Source organism: Tasmannia lanceolata, unplaced genomic scaffold (genome assembly GCF_043159265.1).
Source record: "Tasmannia lanceolata isolate RefF3 unplaced genomic scaffold, GAP_Taslan_0.1 ptg000007l, whole genome shotgun sequence".
Classification (NCBI taxonomy): domain Eukaryota; kingdom Viridiplantae; phylum Streptophyta; class Magnoliopsida; order Canellales; family Winteraceae; genus Tasmannia; species Tasmannia lanceolata.
Genome location: NW_027518684.1, coordinates 9,523,088 through 9,545,333, shown reverse-complemented (window position 1 = coordinate 9,545,333; position 22,246 = coordinate 9,523,088). Strand labels below are relative to the sequence as shown.

Below are 22,246 nucleotides of genomic sequence, written 5' to 3'. Positions count from 1 at the left end.
ACCTATTACGTAAAGGGGGAGTGCATTGAAGAAAGGAATCCACTCTCAACCCTTTCACCATAGGCTGGTGTCTTTCTTTAATAGAGGAAACTAATGATCTGCTGCTCCAACTCCTTTAGGAAAAAGTGATGCATCTTGTCCAACTCCTACAAAGCCCACCCCCCAAGGGAGAGGAGAAAAGGAAGTTATCAGCACCAATTGAACGTAACTAGCCTTATGCTTCGCCCATCTCTATATGCCACGGGAAATCGATCGGTTCCACTCAAAGGAAGGGAATTTCCCATTAATAAGCCAGAAAGACCAAAAGAGAAGTCATACGGGACGCCGCAAGAGACGTAGAAAGGTTTGTAGCGAAGAACAAATAGCTCGTTCCGGGGGAACCTCTCCCCTATTCTAGTTTTTCTGGGTCAATGTCACCATCAAGATCAACAAAGTGATCTATTCCCGAAGTTTCCCGATCGGAGATCCATGAATCACAGACGGTATCTCCCCATGGCCTTTCGCCTCTGAAAGCGTCCTTCCTTCTCAATGCTCGGGCATCCATCCAATGCATTCTTTTCGATACAGTAATGTACAGTGAACACCAACCCTTTCTCGATGAAAAAAACCCTCCATACCATAATCCTAACCTCATAAACCTTTTCCCTATATTTAAAATCCCGGAACCTAGCCAAATGCAACCTAAAGTTCATTATAAAAGCTCAGGGTTCAAGGGCTTAACTCAAACCGAAGCTGAAAATGAAGAGTTTTCTATTGAAGGAGATCCAATTGTAGTTTAAGGGAGGCCCACTTGTTCAATGATGTGAACCATTTATCCTTTGGGCCTTGCTGTTGTGGACCATGCATCAAAATCTACTCTCGTAGAGCTTTTTGAGTTCCACCTTGAATTCATTCTTTTTTCATTTACACTTTCTTGTCTCTGCTGTCTTGCTTGTAATTTGATCACATCCATCTTTACGACTCGTTCCCATGTTTTTAACTATTAATAATAAGACTAGGGCAGTGATAAATCGACTCCCAAATATCTTAAATCGACTCCCATGTATCTAAAAGAGAGGAGAGAGATAGAAACATGAGGAGTCAATTTAGGTTATATGGGGGTTGATTTATCACTCCCCTAAGACTAATACTAGGGAAACCGGTTTTACAATCGAGCAAAAGACCGAACAACTGTAGCCACCTCATCACAAGTTACATACAAATCAGTCTTTTGGTATAAGAAAATCACAAAAAGGAGATTTTTTTTGCACACATGACACATTTTCATTGTTGGTTTCTCCCATCAGTCTTACTCTCCGTTACCATATCATGTTCCGAATAATAATATTACCCCCTCTCATTTGATGATTCTAACCCTCTAATTTGTGCATTTAGACGATGAAACAACAAAAAAAAACACAGTAGTCTCTGTATTCACTGCCACGAATTGGAGGGTTAGAATTGTGTAATATGAGTAGATTATGGTGCACCGCTCATATAAAGCAAGGCTTAACTGATAAATGATTTGGATCTTTGAAAAAAATATGCCCCACTTGTTCTTTTCCCTTGAAAAACATATGTGCAATTGTGCATCCATCATAAGAAAGACCCGCTTTTGTTACCTTATTTTCGTTGTCTTTTCTTAAAGTGGGGTCAAAATTATTTTGGAAAAGGGTGGGTGTGGAAATATGAATAATGGGGAGTGCGACCCTGACATGCCAAGGCTTACAAGGCCACTTTGTAAAGATAAGATAGCTGGTATCTGGTATCATATTGGGGTCCTCGATGAAATACCCCAATTACTTGTCTCATGATCTTGGTCTTTAACATCACCTAAGCTTAACTAACGAGGACTTTTCCTACTTGTTAAATATTTATCTACTGGTCGTTGAAAACTTAACATCAAAATGGCCAAAAGGCTTAAGATTAAGGCCCACAAAAATCAGTGCTTTATGTTCTCTTGTAGAACAAGGGTTATGATCATCAGATGAAAGTGGGGCCAACAACAGTGGGTCAAAATTGTCTTCATCACCTCTTTGGGTGAATCAGGGAGCTCAATTATGCGCAACCTTATAGATCAAGGGACTTGGATCATCTGATGGTTAGGATCAACATATGGAAATGATTTTTGGGGCACAACCTATTTAGGCTGTGGCCCATCTAATGGACGGTTTGGATCGTCCTATGGTACTGGCCATACCGTACTTTTAATAAGATGAGGAGTGGCCTCATCAAAATACAGTAGTACTGATAACATTTCCCTATCATAAAGGCTACTAATGTTAATTGGCAGCTTGGCACCACCATGTTTTAACAATTACACAAACCCAGCTTGTCTTTCCTTTTCTAGACAGCTATCAAATGTTATTACAATTTCCAAAAAGCTCTTAGAAGCCAATTAAAAAAGAGAAGACAAGTTGCATTTGTGAAATTATTAAAACATGGTTGTTCAAGTATCAATAGCCTCAGGAAAATGGCCAAAAACACACATATCATATGAAACTTAACAGAGATACATATATTTCATAAAAATAATCAAAATATCCCTCCCATGTGTCTCAAAAAATGACAAAAATACATATATCTCATGGAAGATGACAAAAACACTCACAAAAGTACCTATTGCTCATGGAAAATGACAAAACTACTCTCATCTCTTGTGGAAAATGAAAAGATATTCATATCTTATTAAAATGACCAAAGTATCCACAAATGGAAAATTATAAAGATATCAATATGTCATAGAAAATGATAAAAGTATTCTATATGATAGAAAATAATCAAAATACCCATATATCACAGAAAAGGATAGAAAATTCCTACCTTGTGGAAAATGTTTATGTAACTTGATCCCAACTCTGCTATATTTGGTATAAAATGAATGGCCAAGAAACTTTTAACATTTACCAGAGTAAATTTTGTAGCGAAAGCAACATAGTGAAAAATTCATGAATGATTCTACAGTGAGCAAATAAACAACTACAAATAATTTTTAGGTAAAAATTTACTCTGAATAATTTTACTTTCATAAATCTTACCCACAAATTTTACTTGGCTATTTTATATCGTTAGAAACATAGCGTTAGAAATTTCTCACGTAGGTACAATACTTGTCGATGCTTGATTGGTGGCATGGTTTTAAAGTTCGACCGAATTTCGGTGGAGACCGACACTGAAATCGATCAAAACCGAAACGGTCATTTCTTTCGGCCCAAATTTCGGAATTTCGGTCGAAATTTCAGTTTTTCTGAAATTTGATCCAAAAGATCTGTTTTTTTAATATTAATTTAATATTTCACAGAAGTTTAGACTGAAATTGCCGAAATTTAATATTGAATAAAATATTGGTTTCGGGTTTTATACCAGATTTCGACCGAAATTTCAAAATTTCAGGGTCCGAAACCAGTACCAAAACCAAAATTTTAAACCTTGATTGGTGGTTTCAATGAATTTCATGTGAGTCGTGACCATTCGAGGAAGGTGACTAGATGTACCAAACGGGTTTTCATTTATTTGTATCTGATCGTTGGTGGCAGCTATAGTAAAATCGGCATTTATTTAAAAATTCAACCATAACATAAGTGTATTTTTGTTATTTTTAGCATAATTTTCTTTAACAAAACGGGTTTTCATTTAGAAGTGTTTTCCTTTATCCCATACAAGTCCTAAAAATTGATTTCTTGCATGGAAAAGCAGAGTGGTTAGGACTTAGGAGATTAACCAATGTATTGAAAGCTGAGCAATAAGCTTGAGGAAGTAGGTTAGAAAATTAGATACGAGGATGGTTGATCTGTCTAAAATGGAGACAAAAGCTGTTGTCTTCAGTCATGAGGTGGCTGGTCTGACATGCAACAGACCAGCTGCAAAAAGCCTTTTGTGACGGACGCTAGCAATTCCCTAATAACAATTAACAAAGAACTCCCCCTAAAGGATGGACTTTTTTATAATAAATGGGAAAAGTGTAAAATGATCTTTTTTTTCTTTTTAGAAAGATCTTTTTTTATTTTATTTTTGGAAAATGATATCCTCCATTTCTCTCTCTCTCTCTCTGCTTATCTTGTCGCTTTATGACCGGCACGTGTCAGGTGAGCCCACCTAGCCCATGGTTGATAGGCTGCCAAGTGGATGTTCGCGTACATATCCACCCGGTTTGATTATGCCTTCACTGGCCAGCACACTCGTGGAAATGGTGACACGTGTTCTCATCCGTACGGTTCCTTAGTTTCGGAGAAATTTCTGTGGGACCCGCATCTCCGGGATGAATGTTGATTACGTGGCAGATGGATAAAGTGAGTCGCAGCAGCATGCGAGGCGGGAACTGGCTATCTCCGGTCGCTCTTCTCTTAAGAAGAATGCACTGTTCACTTTTCTGTAGAAAATATCACGGGTCATAATTTTATACCGAAAATACCCTCCAGAGTGCTGAGCTGGACCTTTTATTTTGAGGGTGACTTACTGAAATAACCTTAATAAAACCCACTTCCACTCAGGGGGAAATTCAGGGCTATGCGTGTGTCATCCATAAAGCTACTTTCTTATCAGGGGAGGAGCCAGGAATTTACACTTGGGAGGAGGACTAACTTACTCTTTGCCTGCATCCATCATTGTTGGTGCTGGGGCTTAGTAAGGTAGGAATTTACACTTGGGGGCTGGACTAATTTACACTTTGCATGCATCGCTCATTGTTGGGTTGTGGGTCAAGGTGGCAAACGGGCCGTGCCGGCATGGCATGAAATTTTGCAGCCCACAGCTCGCGGCCCTTGTCGGAGAAAACAGCCTCATAAAGTCCTTTTTACACTGTTTTTTATCTTGCCGTGCCACGTCCCTAAACCTTCAGCCCGGCACGGCCCGCTGTAGCAATCATGCGGTGCCGGGCGTGCCTCGGCCAGGCACGGCCCAGTTGCCACCTTAAGGTGTGGGGTTTGGGTCTTAGTAAGGTTGCAGGTTAACTCCCAGCTTGCCTTACACACACACACAAAAAAAAAAAAAAGGGATTTCACAGTCATTGGGGGGCCTTAGGCCAGCCGCCCATGTTTCTTTTGCATAGTAGTTCCATATAAAAAGGGATTTGCTAAGCAATTTTGGCTAAAGCCATTTAGGGACTGACTTTTTCACGAGAGAACAGCCACCTCAGATGAATTAGGTAAATAAGACAAAATCTGCTGAAAAGTAAGTATGTGTGGCTAGTATCATATGCAAAAGTCATCTGTCAAATTGCATAGCTAGTCCCATAAAAAAGTGTGAGAATTTTTCAAAGTGCTTCATTGTGTGGCTAGTATCGTATGATGTATCTTCAGAGTCAATCATTTCCATAGGATGATCCTATCTCTCTGATCTGTAGAGGTTTCCATAATATGCAGTTCCTCTAAGGATCAACCTATGGAAATGATTTTTTTGGGAACAACCTATTTTCATTGTGGCCTATCAAATGGATGAGTGGGTGTACGGTCCTTTTTGAGAAATATTAGACTATACAGGCTCACACCATAATATCACTCATTTCACTAGTGGTATTATGGTAATTTGAGCATCCGAAAAGAAGCCTGATGAGATGACTCCTTTTTACATTTTGCAGTGAAAGCGTCATTGCCTCTTCCATCGCCGACGTCAAGCAAATGTTCCACAGCCACGAAATCTGGTGGCTGAGAATCCCTCTAGATGCTGACTTGGATGCACTGTTGGCACAAAACCTAACCGACACTCCCCGGTCAAAAAAAAAACCTCTCCCGGTCACAATGTAGGTACTTTTCCCTGTCTGTGTTTTTCGCCTCTTCAGTTCTGAAGGATACGTTCTTAGTTTTCATCAAGAGAGCAAAGTTGGGATCGGACGGTCAGGAAATGTCTGAGATCAAAGATCCGGCGATCAAGCTCTTCGGTAAGAAAATTCCGGTGCCGGAAAGTCAGATTCCGGCTAAGAATTCCGATCTGGTCTTGTTACCTTACCCGGCGGATGAAAAGGTACGATTTTTTTCCGTTTTAACCTTTTGGTAATTTCTAATACGTTTAGGGTTTCTATTAGACTAATTTCTAATACTCTATTTTCATCTCCTTGCTCTCTCTCTCTCTCTCTCTCTCTCTCTCTCTCTCTCTCTCTCTTGTATTCTATTCATTTTCTTAAACTTTTTCCCTTTTAATTTGTTTCGAAATTTCTGGTGCTTTGATCTACGCGTTGTTTTTAAGCTGAAAATAGAGATTTTGGTGTAACTTTGCTCAATTTCTAATACGTTTAGGGTTTCTTTTAGACTAATTTCTAATACTAATACGTTTAGGGTTTCTATTAGACTAAAAATCCAATTTTAGGGTGTTTTGATCTATGCACTGTTTTTTAGCTAAAAATAGAGTTTTGGTGTAACTTTGCTCATTTTTTTTTTTAGTCTTTTGTATGTGAGGTTTTCTTACATATTTTTTTTTTCTTTTTACAGGAGACCTGTTTTTAGTTCTGAATTTTCTGTGATTTTCTATTGATTCAAGTTATCTTATCTTTCTAGAAAATTCTGAATTTGTGCCTATTTATAAACCCTAAACCCTATTTTCTTTCTTGGGTGTTCTCATTAGGGCTAGAAGCAGTGGGAGTTTCATAAATTACCGATGATTTTAGGGTTAATTCGTGGAAAGGTACTGCTTGATTGATAGTGTTATAAATCTCATGGACTTTATTATGAGAATCAAGGTTTCTGTTACTGATCTCCTTTAATAACTTGACTTTTATCGTATCTTTGTCCAATTAAATTTTGTTTTGAATTCCCACCTTTTTTTGGGTCTCTGTTAAGAAGTAGGAATCATGCTTTTCTCATATATCATATAGCTTGAAGAAAGGTAGAAAGAAGTGAAAAGAATTGAATGGTTTTAGGTAGTTGGTCATTTGTCCTTTTCTTTTTTGGCAAATGTTTCTGGTTTGTTTTGATTATTCATGGTTTAACAGTGATGGTTCTGCATCAATGTTAGAAAGTATATGGTTTTAGCGTAAAAGGTTTATGATGGGTCAGAGTATTTAGGATTGAGAATTGTTGCTCCAAGCTTGATCCAGATGTTAGATTAATGATGGGTTTAATCACAATGCATGCTTGATCATTTTCTTTTATTGTAAAGCAAATGATTTTTTATTTCTAATTTCAGGATACATGCAGAGAAACAATGAGTGTAGAAGTTGAAGACCAGATGGCCAATCCTACAGAAGAGCAAAGTGACCCAGATAGCTCTTCCTGTATGGTTAATGGCAAGGAAGACGACAACCACCCCCATAGTCAGGATAGCAAAGCAATCACAAATCCTAAGCCCGAGGAAGATCTGATAGAAACCGATGCAACCGATCAAGAGGAGGTTCTTAAGAAGCCCGATAAAGTTCTCCCTTGTCCTCGCTGCAACAGTTTAGACACAAAATTCTGTTACTACAACAATTACAATGTCACCCAACCCAGGCACTTCTGCAAGAAGTGCCAGAGATATTGGACAGCTGGGGGGGTAATGAGAAATGTTGCTGTGGGTGCTGGGCGGCGGAAAAATAAGCACTCAGTTTCGCACTATCGTCACATTGTCATATCCTCTGATGGAATACCCACCACTCGGGTTGACGCCCCTGTTCCGGTGGGTAATGGAACTGTCCTAAAGTTTGGGCCGGATGCACCCCTCTGCGAATCCATGGAGACTGCCCTGAATCTCGGAAACCAGATGAAAAATGTTGAACCAGGCCCTGTTGCAATTGGTGAAAATGGAGAGGAGCCCTCATGCGGTTCATTGGTGACGACCTCTACTTGCTTGGAAAATGAACAGCCTGAAAAATTAGGTCAGATGGAGCAAGGAGGTATCCATGGGTGTTGTAATGGACCTACTCGGCCACATCATCTGCAGTGCTATCCTGGACCTCCTTGGGCTTACCCTTGGAATCCAGGATGGAACCCTGTTGGGTGCTCATCTGAGCTGGTTTATGGACAAGAGAACGCTAATCCCAATCCAGTCCCATGGAGCATGCCACCAATGGTCGCAGCTCCTGGCTTCTCTGCATCAACCATTCCTTTCCCATTTGTGCCTGCCTCCTATTGGGGATGCATACCTGGCTGGGTTGGTGGAACATGGAATATGCCGTGGGTTCCACCTAATGGTGGCCTATCACCCTCGCCCAATACTAGCAATAGTGGCTGTTCAGGCAATGGCTCTCCAACCTTAGGCAAGCACTCTAGAGATGCCAATGTACAGGCAGAAGAAAAACAGGAAAAATGCCTTTGGGTCCCCAAGACACTGAGAATTGATGACCCGGATGAAGCCGCAAGAAGTTCTATATGGGCTACCCTTGGCATTAAGCATGATCAGAATGAACCATTATCAAAAGTTGGTATCTTCAAGGCTTTCCAGCCCAAGATGGAAGGCAAGGGTCACACGTTGAATGCTGCACGGGTCTTACAAGCTAACCCGGCAGCTTTGTCCCGCTCTCAGACATTCCAGGAGAGTGCATAGAGGTTTCTGCAAAAACTTTTTCCTCAACAGAGCTTAGCTTATCTTCTATTGTATATGGCATGTGTGAAGCAGATTTTAGTTCCTTGCTACGTCAGCTTATATATATGTTCTTGGTTCAGAGGATATGATTTGGCAGCAAACCAATTGTAGAGAAGCCAAATGTCACTTATTTGAGCTTTCTCTGAATGACAGGGCAATCTCCAACTATTATCACCTGTCCTATGAACTTTTGAAAGTTTTTTCTGTAAATATTAGAGGGAGAGAGATACTTTTATAGCTACTGCACTGATATGATGACCCAATCATGGTTTCCAATTGGTAATGGTTTGTGAGTACTACACAACTTTGGAAACTATGGTTTCAATTTCTGAACCCAACTTCAGATGAAATCTCTATCTGAGTTTTCGTAGGCTCTTGTTTGGATGAAGAACATTGATTCTGAACTTTGTATGAATATAAATACATCTTTGAATTGCTGGTATTTATTCTGTTATGTGTGTTCTGTTTCAAAGTTTGTACTATGTTTATGTTTCAAATTCTACTCTTTCTGGGTTTCTTTGGATCAGCTGAATGCTATAAGATCAGTTGTGGCATTCAAAACTTAACATTCTTCTGATAACTTGTTGCTCTTTCCTGATAATGTAAACTGATAACAAGATTTAAGCTACTCATAAGGCAATGTCAGGCAGCCAGGAATTTTTTTTTCATGATGAATCGGAGTCTTGAAGTGGTGAGAGGGGTAGGGCAGTGGGAGAAGGTGAGAGATTTGAGAGGGCATGATTGAGATGAGCCTGATAGATGGATAAAAATCAGGAAAAAGTCTATCCTATTTTGAGTAGACTTTTTTGTTTCCTAATTTTTGGCCACTTCTCAAAACTAGTTTCCTGATTTTTAGCCACTTCACCCTCATCTCCGCTTGGAGACGACGATTTATCATGAAAAAAAATTCATCGTAGCCAAAAATTCCCTGAACTCATCGAAAATACCACAAGTTTCTTCAAACAACAAAGTGCATGAAGAGTTGGCAACTGATGCAAAAAAAAATTGTCTAAACAAATAAAAAAAGTTAAGCTTTAGTAACCAGGATCCAATTAATCTCAGTAAAAAAAAATCAGTAGTGATGACAGATTCAGAAAACCACATCGAGGAGACGAAATGTACAATTTTTTCAGTTGATAGTACATTACTGTGCCTTGATTTTTGCATTGCATCTTCTTTAACATGATAGCTGTTGAAAATAATCTGAAGAATTTGTATTTAAGACAGCAATTACATCATTTTCAAGTGTTTTGAAAGGTTAGATGTGCTGTTTCATTGCTTAAATAATCAAGGGTACCTCGTGATTTGCTATACACAGGTATTTGATCATATCATCCAGAAAGAAAATACATCAGGTATTTGATCATTGCATGTAGAGAGAGAAAACAAGCCTATTACCAAACCTAATCTTGAAGGTATCTAGGCAAAGCAGTTACTGGAGTGTCTCATGTGGGATGGAAAAGAGAGGGTGGGAATATTGAATTCTATTACCAAACCTAGCCATTTTCTTCATTAAAAAAAATATGGCTTAAGGTTGTATGGACTTGGTAAATATAACTACAGATACACATTATGTACCGATTAATTGTTATATTAACCTCCTTTAGTAGTTGGGTAGTTGGAGAAAATGTCTGTACTTACGTAGAGATGTTTGTATTTATGAAAATATGTCCTCTTTAATCACAGTAAGCTGTATTTCACCAGATATAGGAACTCTTATTTCTAATCTCTTGCAGGTACTCCCATAGTCTTGAAAATTCACAAACCTTGCAAATTTCGTGACTCTGATCATGTACCCTGGAGTCTGTAACTTCCCATACATTTTTCCTATTCAAAGCTCGATCAGATCCCATGGAAACTGGAGAAGCATGGAGGCTTTACTCTCTAATTGGCCTGGAGTTGCCATTAGTACTAATGGATCCCAGTTCCCAACTAGCTCCCTCGGTTGAATTACGCTCTACCTTTAGAAAGAGTTTAACATTTCGGTGATTGCATTTTGTTTAACCTTTCAAATTCAGATTTCTGTTAGTTAGAAGTGGACAGTGAGCTTTTTAAGGTCCCAAAAATTCTGTCACATGTCTCAAGGTTGACAGCCGGCCGTAAACTCCGCCTCTGTTTTTCATAGCCTGTCCCAAGCCAGGATAAAGGAGGAGGGTAGGCGTCAAGTTGGCAGCCGGCCGTAAACTTTGCCACTTTTCTATGAAATGAATCCTATAGTTGAGTCTCAAGGTTGAAAACTGTGTGAGTAGGCCCCTGCTATAAAAGTTAATGAAAGAGTTACTCCAAACAATCATCATAGCAAGGTCATTTTTGTAGGGAATTATAAGTAAATATATGCAGTACCAAGGTTTGATAGAATCTCTTCTATCAAGGCTGGCACAAACTCAACACTACCGGAGCACTCTCAGTTAGGCAACATGAAAATGAAGTAAGCTTACATTGGACTCCCAACTTCACTCTAAACCTTGCTGTAACGACCCATCAAAAAAAAAAAACCTTGCTGTAACAGCACCTACTGTCTCTCTCTCCTTTGTGGTTTGGAATGGTTCGTTAGAGGTTTGAACATTCCATTGATCATCGATGGGAATTCTGCAAATGTTATGGTGCGGGCTATCAATGAAGGCAGGGTTAGAAACACTAGACTTGATTGGGACCAGATGAGTACCCAGGTCTGAGTCGGCCCATCGAGTCAAGACACATTTCGGTACTTTGTTGGGTTTCCTGAGTTTAAAATGCTTGTGATGATATCAGAGTTTCCAAGTACTAGAGAGTTTTGCTTTGGGATTGAGGTAAACCTAGTTAACTCGATCGGATTCTTGTTCTGGGTTTTGACTAAACTTCATTATGTCCTTAACTCGACTGGGTATTTGAATGGGTCAAAGGTTTCAGACAAAGTATTATGGCCTCTTTCATTTTCCATTAATGCTTGAGTGTTCGTTTGGGTGTAAGCCCAAATTGAAATTCGGGTGTACATCCAGATGAAATATAAGAGAATAAAAATCTTCATACAATTCAATTTAAGAATTTTGATTACCAAGGGTTTGTTTTTTTTTTTTTTTTTGAAAAATGACAATTTATTATAATATGGTTGGGACGAGGTGTCCCCACGAAATTACAAGTAGGATTATAGTCATTATCCCTTATAGGGCCTACAAAAAGATACAATCACTATTTCTTCCCTTTGGGCTCATGCCTTTGCTAGACTATCGGCCATTTCATTCGCCAATCTCGTACGATGCTCAATCCTATGATCCATGAGTCTTATCAAGTCCAGCACTTCCGCAACCAATTCCTGCAGTTTCCAAGGTCCCTTCGAGGATCTAGAGGCCCACGCCACTGAGTTTGTGGAATCACCCTCAATAATTAAGGGACGTTGATTGTTCTCGTATGTCCACCACAATCTGAAGAGGAGTGCCCTAATTCCCACCAAGGGTTTCTTTGTATTTCACAATTTCTGTCAGTCCGTTATCAGCCTAGGTTGCATAAACTTTCAATTGCACTCTCTACCCCAACCTAGTGGAAAATGCACTTGCTTGCCAATTTTTCACGGGCATTATCTTGGACCATGCATTGGTAGAATAAGTAGAGTTAGATGGGACCCTACAAATTTCAATTTGGAAGGAGAACTTGGTCATACATGGTAGAATAAGTAGAGTTAGATGGGACCCTACAAATTTCAATTTGGAAGGAGAACTTGGTCATAGTGGATCTCACATCGTTATATACAATGAGGTGTGCCCAGTATATGGCATAGTGCGTCCCAATTGAATTAATTACAAAGAGGGCTTTCAAATGGACAGTCAGATCAATCAATGTGGGACCCACTATGCCATATACTGGGCACACCTCATGTATACAACGATGTGAGATCCACTATGACCAAGTCCTCCTTCAAAATTGAAATTTGAGAACATTTTTTAGTCTACCTGGATTGATTTTGTGCTGTCCAAGTCCTAAATTCTTCTTCCATGCATAATTGAAATTGGAGTGCAATTTGGGGTTTACCTCTTCCAAGTTCCCTCAAATTCTCCACTTCACTATAAATTGAAATTTGAGTTCATTTTGGGGTTTACCTCAGCTTGCATTTCAGCCCTCCCAACTCTTCTCAAATTCTACTACTGCTAGGATTTGGGGTTTACTTTTTCCAAGTTCCCTCAAGCTCTCCACTTCTCTATAAATTTTTTTTTAAAGAACACATCCCTATAACATTGAAATTTGAGTTCATTTTGGTGTTTACCTAAGATTGCATTTCTGCCTTCCCAACTGTTCTCAAATTCTACTTCTGGTAGACTTTAATCTATACAAGCAAATTGAAATTTGACTTCAACTTGGGGTTTAAAACCAAGAGCTGCATACATACAGCAATTGGGATATTCATAGGACATGTCATGTACACGTGTAGCGAACCCATCGGTTCCCTACAAGAATACTCTTTTACAGAATAAAACTATAAAGAACAAAATTTACCCACATAAATTACCACCAGCAAACCTCCTCAAAGGAAGTACCTCGATGCTGCCTCTTTTTCAGTTTGTGTCTTTCTCCTTCTCTGGCGGGTCAGAACTCACAATGGGCAGATTCCTTCTGTACTGTGGGGATGTCAGCCTCCTCTCCAATGGAGTCTTCCTCTTGCTTACCACAAACCGGTTTACCCCTTTCCTCATTGGCATTATCGAGGGGAAATCTTCATCAGGAATCTTGCTCAGTTCCGAGATGTCATTTATCTGAGCGACCCTACGAAACCATCTCTCCGCCTTCGCCTCCTCGGACATGTCCAGAGGATCTGGTTCCTTCACCGCCGAACCCTCCAGGCTCTTCCCTGTAAATCCCCTGTTCCAGCTCTCTTTGCTATTCTCCTGATTCTCAGATTTCTGGGTCAAGCTCCCAGCATTGGCTGAACTCTCCTTCCCAGAAAATCTGTTGTTCCAACTGTCTCTATTATTACCTTCTAGATTACCCGGTTGTTGGGTCGAATTTCCAGGAGCTCCCCCATAAACACCATCGACCTTAGTCTCGTTCAAGCTCTGTGCAGAGTAACCCTTATTCCAACTCTCCCTCCTAGTCTGCTGATATTCAGACTTTTGAGCTGAATTTCCAACAGCTCCCTGCGTAGGACTTGAATTCTCCGGCACATCTGAAAGTTTTTCTGGCACTGAATAAACAGTGGAAGTTTCAGATTCAACTTTCCCTGTCGTAGTTCCAGCCTCTGTCTGCTTCTCCTTTTTAGCAAAGTAGTCCGGAGGGAAAGGGACAAAGGGGACAAAGTTGGAACCGTTGACTTGCTCCATGGCTAAGCGTCTCTTGTACTGGGGTGAAGTCAATGATCTATCTTTCTTCTTGCTGATCACAAAACGGTTCTGCCCTTTCCTCATTGGCATGATCTCTGGGAAGTCCTCGTCTGAGATGTCACTCCCCAGATCAGTTACATCATCTAGCTCTGCAACTTTCTTAGACCATCTCTCAGATGCATCAGATTGATCTTCATCTTTTTTAATTTCTGTCTTATTTTCCATTTTTTCGGAGTACAAACCATCACTAGACTTCCCAGTTACTGTGCTCTCAGGCACAGAAGTTGCAAACTCTCCAGCTTTTCCAGCAACAGAAGCTTTGCTGTCAGTCTCTTGTTCTTCTCTCTTCGGTTTAAACATATCCGCAGGCAATGGCGCAAATGGAACATAGCCAGAATTCTTCGGAGAACTCAACCTCTCCTCCGTCACAGTATTCTTTGGTCCTACACTTGACAGATTATCATTTTTCTCCGAGTTGATCTTATCTGTATCAGAAACAGCCGATGAGCGTCCTAATATCCTGTCCAGACTCTGGCTAATAGATGTCTTGGAGGTATTATCAGACTCAATACCACCCACATCCCCACTTTGGAAGTCGTTTTGTAAGTTGTTCATCTCAGCAGAACCATCACTATCCAGGTTCCTTGTGTACTGGGCATTTGCCAACCTCCTTTCTAATGGAGTTTTTCTGGTGCTCACAACAAATTTATTCACCCCTTTCCGCAGAGGCATGATCTCCGGGAAATCTTCGTAGGCTACGGCACTGCTCAAATCTGAGACATTTTCCAGCTGAGAATCCTTACTAAACCAGCGTTCTGCCTTCTCATCATTGGCAGCCAGCCTCCTCTCAATTTCTGTCTTATCAGAAATGTTCCCGTTGAGAGACTGTTCAATGTTTGGTTTCTGACTGTGCCCTAAACCAGACCTGGGACCAGTAGTACTAAACGAGGCTTTTCCAGGTCGCCTGCAGTCACACCTTATGCATACGGTGTTCCTCCCATAATTATAGAAATCACACCTGACAAAAGAGAAATTTCAGAGGAGTCTATAATATTAATTACAAATCTGAAAAAAAGAAAGAAATGAAGTAGCAGATTCAAGGAAACAAGCATACTGAGGACACTCCCACTCTCCACCAGTCAGCAGTCTCTTTGGTTGTTCCTCGTCACATTCAAGACATTTCATGTTTCTGGCAAAGTTCATGAAACTGCACCTGGTCGACAATGAAAATGCAACAAGTTCTTCATGAATTTTGAATTCCAATTAACTGAAATTACAGCACAAGGTACCATGAAGACTACACACACACACACTAGTAAAAACCCCTGTGCGATGCACGGGCCGACAAAGAACTGTACGGACCACATCATAGGTTGATCCAAACCGTCCATGTGATGGAACACAACATCAATAGGTTGTGCCCGTAAAATCATTTCCATAGGCTGATCCTAGCCCTCCAATCTATAGAGGTTTCCATAATTGTTGTTCCTCTTAAGATGCACGGGTTCGTCAATATTTTGAAAGGCGTCCTAAATCCGTAGTATTATGTAATATGTTCACAACAATCTGTAGTATTATGTAACATATGTACCCAATCCGTAATTTTGCAAAGAAAAAACGTCACTATGTTGACTTTGTCCACTTTTTTTATTAACCAAGCATAAAGGAGGGGGGTAGGATTGAAATTATGTGGCTTTAATGGGTGCCTCTGTTAAAAAGCATAAAGGAGGGGGTAGGATTGAAAATATGTGGGTTGAATGGGTGCCTTTGTTAAAAAAAGTGATGTGTAATTCTATTAGAATTTTGGGAGAAATTCAAATAATTCTCTCATTTTCTTTTCTGCTATATATATATATATATATATATATATATATATATATATATATAGAGGAAAAGGAGTGTGCGGTCGACCGCACCAAGCTTAGGTGCGGTCGAGGGCGCCAAACTCATGTGGGCCCACTTTGTTAGGATGATCCAAAGCATTCATTTGAAAGGCCCTTACATAGATGGGGTATGTACAAAAAATCAGCTCCATAGGATCATCCTAACCCATCCAAAAGTGGAGGGCAAAATGGACAAACACTGTTTGCCACAAATCTGCCCATTTTTTCCCTCCACTTTTGGAGGGGTTAGGATGATCCAATGGACCTGATTTTTTGTACACACCCTATCTATGATGGGACCTTGCAAATGAATGGTTTTGATCAGCACAAAAAATGTGGGACCCATGTGGTTGGGCCCTCGACCGCACCTAAGCTTAGGTGCAGTCGACCGCACAATCTTATTCCTCATATATATATATATATATATATATATATATATATATATATATATATATCCAGTAGAAGAAGAATAAAGATATGAAATGTGAACTAAGGTCGGCCTTGGAAAAAGCAAAGCCACTCAAGTATAGGGGAAGACCAAGGTGCAGAGAAAATTGAAGAGAACCAAAGCAGGAAAACCGGTTCTTGATAATACAATAATGTCGTTAAAACCAACACAAGGTGTATGGCATCAGGTATGATATATCCAACAAAGTCCTGTTACTGTCAACATACATATCAATACAAACATGTGTCAGAAGACTCAGAACATATCTGCACACCTTTTTGACATTAAAGGAAATACTGTTAAAGGTGTCGATGGTGTTGGAAGATGTTGACACATATTCTCATCATGTCAACATGGTCAACATACAATTCAATATAAGCAAAGAAGGGTTTGACTAGGAGTTTAATCCAAATTCTAACTACCATGCATGCATATCCTTTAAAAGCAATACACTGGATTCGATATTGGCTTTGACCCAGAAAGTAATCCAAATTTGAATTTCTTACTAACATGTGTAAAGGCATTTCATCCTATATTACCATAATCAATGTTGTCGTGCACCACATTTAAGTGAGAAAAAAGGATACCCAATTCACATTTAAAAAGGTGGAAGCTAGCATCACCTGCACATGTAAAAGAATGGGTGATACGTGCAATTGCATTGGCACAAGCAATGGCAAACTCCACTGACTGCACCTAAATTGGTACTGGACCCATGATGTGACATAAGTTTTTTTTACGATGTGGCATAAGTTAACCCATTGATAGTGCCAATGGTGATGAACGAACAGTACATTTTTTTATGAGTGCGAGTGGCAGTAGCAGTCCTCATATGAAAAAGGAGCGTTCGGCAATATAGAGATTTTGAACAAGGACACGAGCAGGGAAACACATGAGACAGTTAATCAGTTATAGTCACTACACCAAAATAAAATCAGATCCAAACAAGTAAAACTTACTTAGAACAAATCCAGTCCCCTCGCTTCATTTCAATATTTTGCCCAAGAGGCCTTGGCGATTGTTCATATCTAGCAGCAATCTGTCTTGGTGAGGACTCAAGATGGCCCGATTTCCTAACTGTTCTACTCAAATCAACCAACTCTCTCAGTAGATTACGGACTGATGCTTCAACAAGTTCCCTATTTTGAAGGTTGTTTTGGCCTGAAGCGACAAGAGGGTTGTAGGTGTAGCTCAACAAAAATTGCATCACATCAATTGTACACGCCCTCCCGAATTCCATCACCTGAAATTGTGCATACGATGACAATGTTAGCATTACAACTCGGGATTAACATTATCAAATCATTAGGGAATATCTACTCAAACAGGCCTCGTAATTGTTGTGCATGCCAATCTACCCTATAGATTATTTCAAAGCAAAAGATTAAAAAAAATACAAGGCAGATTCAAATATTAGGACACAGATCTTTTATTTTAATTGTTTTGGTAAAGGTTTATCTTTTCTTTCCTTTTTGTTCTGTTTTTTTTTTTTTTTTTTTTTTCATTATTTTCTCTGATCTGTAATTTTGAAGTGGTTCTGTTGTGTCTTTGGTTCCTCCAAGTTTTCAGTGCTTTTTGTTGACTAATATATCAACATGTGCTTTCCGTCTTCTCTCTGTCTCTCTAATGCAGCCAAGAAAGAATATATCATTTGCTCTTCCTCTTCCTCTTCTTCATCTTCTTTTTCCTCCTCTTCTTCCAAGTTGCAGCGACGGTCGGCGGTGCAAGAGATGAAAAAACAGAAAATAATAGACCCTGGAGGGGCAAAATAGTCTTTTGGACAGTACAGCACCCCTTCTCGGGGAAAAGAGTTGAAACTACCGTATAAATTCAGACTCAATATGTAATTATTTCATCTTTTATCCTTTTTTTTATTCTTCTATTTTCCAGTTTTTCATCTTTGTTGGGTTTTTTTCTTCAGAGTATGGTACTTCTACCATGTTGTGGAACTTAAATTTATGCCCATGTCACTATTTGCCCTGATTTTGTTACATTTTTCTTTTTCAGTAATTAGTTTTCAATTTTCATTACTGTTTTGTACTTCTTTCTCTATGCTGATCCTTTTTCTAGAGTAAAATGTGTGTGTGTGTGTGTGTGTTTATAGTTTCTTTAATAACTAACAGCCTATGAGGATCAATACTAGCAGTAAGGGATAGGTTAAGCACAGCAGACTTAGCAACATATTACATAGTATAAATTATATGAAAAATTATAAAACATGGAAAATTCTGAAACAATACATGTGAAGAAGCATTAAAATAACGTAAATGACGTAGTAAATTATAAAACATAGAAAATTGTGTAAAGGGGGAATGCCAAGAAACATTTAACTTAGAACTGTGTAGGAATCTTTAACCTTTTTGTTTTCTCTGGGAAGTGTGGATAAAAGAAAAAACACAGGTGCATCATCTGATATGTATTGGTTTGGGCACCGGCTAGTACACTGTCAGGCAGCAATGGCTCTACTGATCTTTTGAATTTACCCTTCCCTACTTCGCCAAAGTTATTTCTGACATCAGTGTGTGTGTGTGTGTGTGTGTGTGTGTGGATACCCATTCTTAGTTTTGTGTGCCATTTAATAACATTATTGGAGATCTTTTCAGTGGAAATTATTGCACTAGCTGCTTGTGTGTGTGGATACCCATTCTTAGTTTTGTGTGCCATTTAATAACATTATTGGAGATCTTTTCAGTGGAACTTATTGCACTAGCTGCTTGTATATCATAGGTCTTATGTTGCATCCAACGGTGTAAGACGGTTTCCTTTCATCACTTCTTATTAGAAAGATTCAAGATGGTAGAAACTGCAATACCATCAAGGTGCAATTTGGCAGTCCTTTTACTCTCAATCCAATAGTTTAATCCCTCCCCCTTTGGCCATTTTTGGATGGTGCCAATTCCTGCTTGTGTTATGGCTTTTTGTTGGACAAAAGCAGTTGGGAGCATAAATACATGTGACATGCAGGAGGGGACAAAAAATGATTTGAATAAGTGTGCTTTTACTAAGGAGGTCAAGGAGAACGTGATGGGGTGTTCTTTTTCCTCCTTAGTCTTAACCCCTTATATATTTCTCCCTTTCAGAATGATAGAAGATGATGGTTCTGGAACGTCTATTACTCCTCCGTTTGTTCTTTCTTCTTTCATTCATGTCGAGTAGTAACTTCCCTTTGACCATTATTTGGAAGGCCACAGTTCTACCTTGTGTTGCGGCTTCTTAAGTTGGCGAATAGATTCTAGAGCTAATTGGCCGTGTATCTTAATGTGTATTCGGTGTTCCTGACCTCCATTGAGAAGGTTATAGTTGGGTGGCTCTTTACTTTTCCGGGAAAGGAAGGGATTGAGGAGCAAAAGAAATAACAGGATCTTACATGAAAAGGGCTCTCCGGCAATGATGGTGACTTCAAGAATTAATTAATTTGTAATAATTTATAATTTGGGTTCTCACCATAAAAGAGTTTAAGCATTTCCCGATGGGTGATATAAAGCGTGGTTGGAAGAATATTGCTTGGAACATTATAAGAGAGAATCCGTGACGTGAGATAGTGCCCTCATCCATCCCACTTGTTGAAAGCTCAATTTTGGTGGCAGCTCCAATGGTAATCCAAGTCAAATTGGTACAGGTTGGGTGATTAGATTAAAGAATTTTGGGATAGCAGACTCCAATCTGGTGTGAAGGCTTCTTGATGGGCTAAGGGCGTCCAAGGAGGAATCCCGTTGGATTTGTTTCGATAGAAGGAATAAGATAAACTGATAAAGTCATTCTTTGTGTGCATAAAAGTGCCGTGGGCATGGAGGTTTTTGAATTTTATTGCCCAAACTAAAGACTTGAGAGGAGTCTTCACTCGTCCTTCTCTCATCATGCATAGTCAAAACAATACCATAGTTAACTTGGCTAGGGATGAAGTGTACAAATCAATTTTCCTCTCTGTAATCTCACGGCAATGTTTGTTCATTTCTGTTTCAGTTTCTTTCCAGTAATTTGTCAAGGGTCAGCTCATCCCTTCTCTTGCTTCACTTCCTCTTGTTTTAGTAAATTTTTTTGTTATCTTTCAAATGAAAAGGGGATAGAAATTACCATGTCACAGTAAGTGAAAGTGTCGCTACTAAGTCAACAACTAATCATGAACGTAACATCAATTTTATGTATTAAGATGCAATTTCGGACAGGATGTAGAAGCTAAGATTTCCTACATTTTTTTTGCAAATTCCCCTATCCACATGCCAATCACTTATCTTCGATGAATAAAAAAAATATGTTAATTTTACTTTTGGAGGAATGTTAATAGCTATGTGTGAGAATTAAGTACAAATTAGAAGATAAAGAGAATGACTAAAAGTTCATGTCTGTGGATTAGTGGATTTCAACTATTTCTCTGAACGATTCCACAGCCAGTAAAATCTTGGTTGTATATTTCATTGTGATAGTAGATGGACCAAATGGCAGAATCACAGAAATTCTGAAGCCAATAAGTGTTTTCCAGTCTCCAGCAAAGTGTGCCCCGACTCTCTCACTATATTCCCATACTGTACTTTCTCAACAAAACTTTTGATGTTTTGGGGAATATTATCATCCGTTCGTTGCAAGTTGCAACACATTGAAGGCATGAGAGAGAGAGAGAGAGAGAGAGAGAGAGAGAGAGAGAGAGAGAGAGAGAGAGAGAGAGAGAGAGAGAGAGAGAGAGAGAGAGAGAGAGAGAGAGAGAGAGAGTCCCAGTAAAATCAAACAATCTAATGTAGATAGCATGAAAATATACTAAGCACAATAGAAGAGGATACCCCTATCCTATATTTATTGAATGGTACTAAAGAACATTTACTACAACAGGTTCAACTTTCAACATTCAATGCTATGACATGTCCAAGTTACTGAGCACGCCTTACATAATTGAAAATTAAAAAAAAAGGGGGGGGGATAATATTCCCAATTCAAACTGTGTTAGCAATCCTAGAAGCATATGTAAGCATGCAATAATTTCAATCAGAGAGACACATTTGATGGGCCTATCAATCGACTTACATCACTACCATTGCTGCCTAAGAACGACCTCAATCGCTTTGCTGAATTCATAGTGTTTTTGAACAAGAAAGGGGCACCATTTTCCACCACAATCTCAATATCCTTCTTGGAAAGCAACCTACAGAAAAACAGAAATTTAACAAAATTGAGAATGACCAAACCCAATCAGAATGAGAATTCAGTAACAAAAACCCAGAAATCTCCTCCACTCTTGAAAATTCAAAAAAAATAAAATAAAAATAAAAATCAATAAAATGAACAATATTGAGGCGAAACCCTATCAACTTGCCTCAACAGATCCGACCGATCACTAGCGAACGAGAGACACGCATTTGCAGATCGAACAAACTCCTCCGAGAGATCCTCAAACAATAAAAATGCATCATCACCATTGATATCGCCACTCCCCTCCGGAGGAATCTCTCGGTCAAAATAACCTCCGGACCGGAGATTATCCAAGAGCTTAGACCATTCAGGCCACGGATGAGAAACCCTAGAATTTGGCAAAAACCCGACGGATTCTCCGTAATCTTCCCTGACACCGGTCTGCGTGTGAATCTGTTCCGAAGCTCTGATCGAAAACCTAATTCTCGGACGGGAATTGGATGAAAATCTGCTATTTTGAGCTGAGGAAAAACAGGCAAGAGAAACCCTAGAATGGCGAGCGAGGCGAAGAGTAAAAGGGCGAGGGCAGAGGAGTGGGAATGGAGTGTTGAGCAACATGAAGAACTTGGAAGCACCGCCCATTACAATGGCTTGATCATCGCAAAATGAAGAGAATCGAGCGAGTCTAGCGAAAGAGAAGAATCCCTAGGTAGGATCAGAAACCCTAAAATGAGAGAGAGAGACGAGGGTTTTTGGATGAGGTTTTTGTTGTGGGGCTGTTTGAGGATGAGAGAGGATTCTAGACGAATGGGGTAAGGTAGTCTCGGTACTACCTGAATTATTAGTCCTCTTGTATTTTGATACTTGAAATTGGAATGTGTGATCTCTGAATTACGTGAGGAAGAAAAATAAATATAAGGCTGGCAACGGGGCGGATGTTGGGGTCCCCTACTCCTTCCTCTCTTGCGGGGAATTTCCCCCTCCCCACTGCGGGGGTGGTGGGGAATCCCCCTCCCCTCCCCACGGGGAATATCTAA

The 22,246-nt window shown here is 39.6% G+C and overlaps 2 protein-coding genes across 3 annotated transcripts; one reads left to right on the top strand and one right to left on the bottom strand.

Annotated features, from left to right (window-relative positions):
* The first annotated feature begins 5,710 nt into the window (after positions 1-5,710).
* On the top strand, positions 5,711-8,911 carry LOC143881789 (cyclic dof factor 1-like). 2 transcript variants are annotated; one of them, XM_077385071.1, is made up of 2 exons: positions 5,711-5,937; positions 7,096-8,911. In XM_077385071.1, the coding sequence occupies exons 1-2, from the start codon at positions 5,818-5,820 to the stop codon at positions 8,428-8,430; spliced, it is 1,455 nt and encodes a 484-aa protein (XP_077241186.1). In that variant the 5' UTR covers positions 5,711-5,817; the 3' UTR covers positions 8,431-8,911. The 2 variants fall into 2 exon arrangements, with proteins under 2 accessions (XP_077241186.1, XP_077241187.1); XM_077385072.1 differs by having other exon boundaries at positions 5,798-5,937; positions 7,107-8,911.
* Positions 8,912-12,760: 3,849 nt separating this feature from the next.
* LOC143881788 (zinc finger protein VAR3, chloroplastic-like) lies at positions 12,761-22,014 on the bottom strand. The gene is made up of 5 exons (XM_077385070.1): positions 21,394-22,014; positions 21,105-21,222; positions 17,048-17,331; positions 14,872-14,970; positions 12,761-14,775 (listed from the first exon to the last, which is right to left on the bottom strand). The coding sequence occupies exons 1-5, from the start codon at positions 21,849-21,851 to the stop codon at positions 12,996-12,998; spliced, it is 2,739 nt and encodes a 912-aa protein (XP_077241185.1). The 5' UTR covers positions 21,852-22,014; the 3' UTR covers positions 12,761-12,995.
* Positions 22,015-22,246: the final 232 nt, after the last annotated feature.

Coding starts and splice junctions, on each gene's coding strand:
- LOC143881789 (XM_077385071.1), top strand. CDS start 5,818: ATGTCTGAGATCAAAGATCCGGCGATCAAGCTCTTCGGTAAGAAAATT. Junction 5,938..7,095: donor CTTACCCGGCGGATGAAAAG/GTACGATTTTTT, acceptor TTCTAATTTCAG/GATACATGCAGAGAAACAAT.
- LOC143881788 (XM_077385070.1), bottom strand. CDS start 21,851: ATGGGCGGTGCTTCCAAGTTCTTCATGTTGCTCAACACTCCATTCCCA. Junction 17,332..21,104: donor TAGGCAGCAATGGTAGTGAT/GTAAGTCGATTG, acceptor GCACAATTTCAG/GTGATGGAATTCGGGAGGGC. Junction 14,971..17,047: donor GGGGACTGGATTTGTTCTAA/GTAAGTTTTACT, acceptor ATTGTCGACCAG/GTGCAGTTTCATGAACTTTG.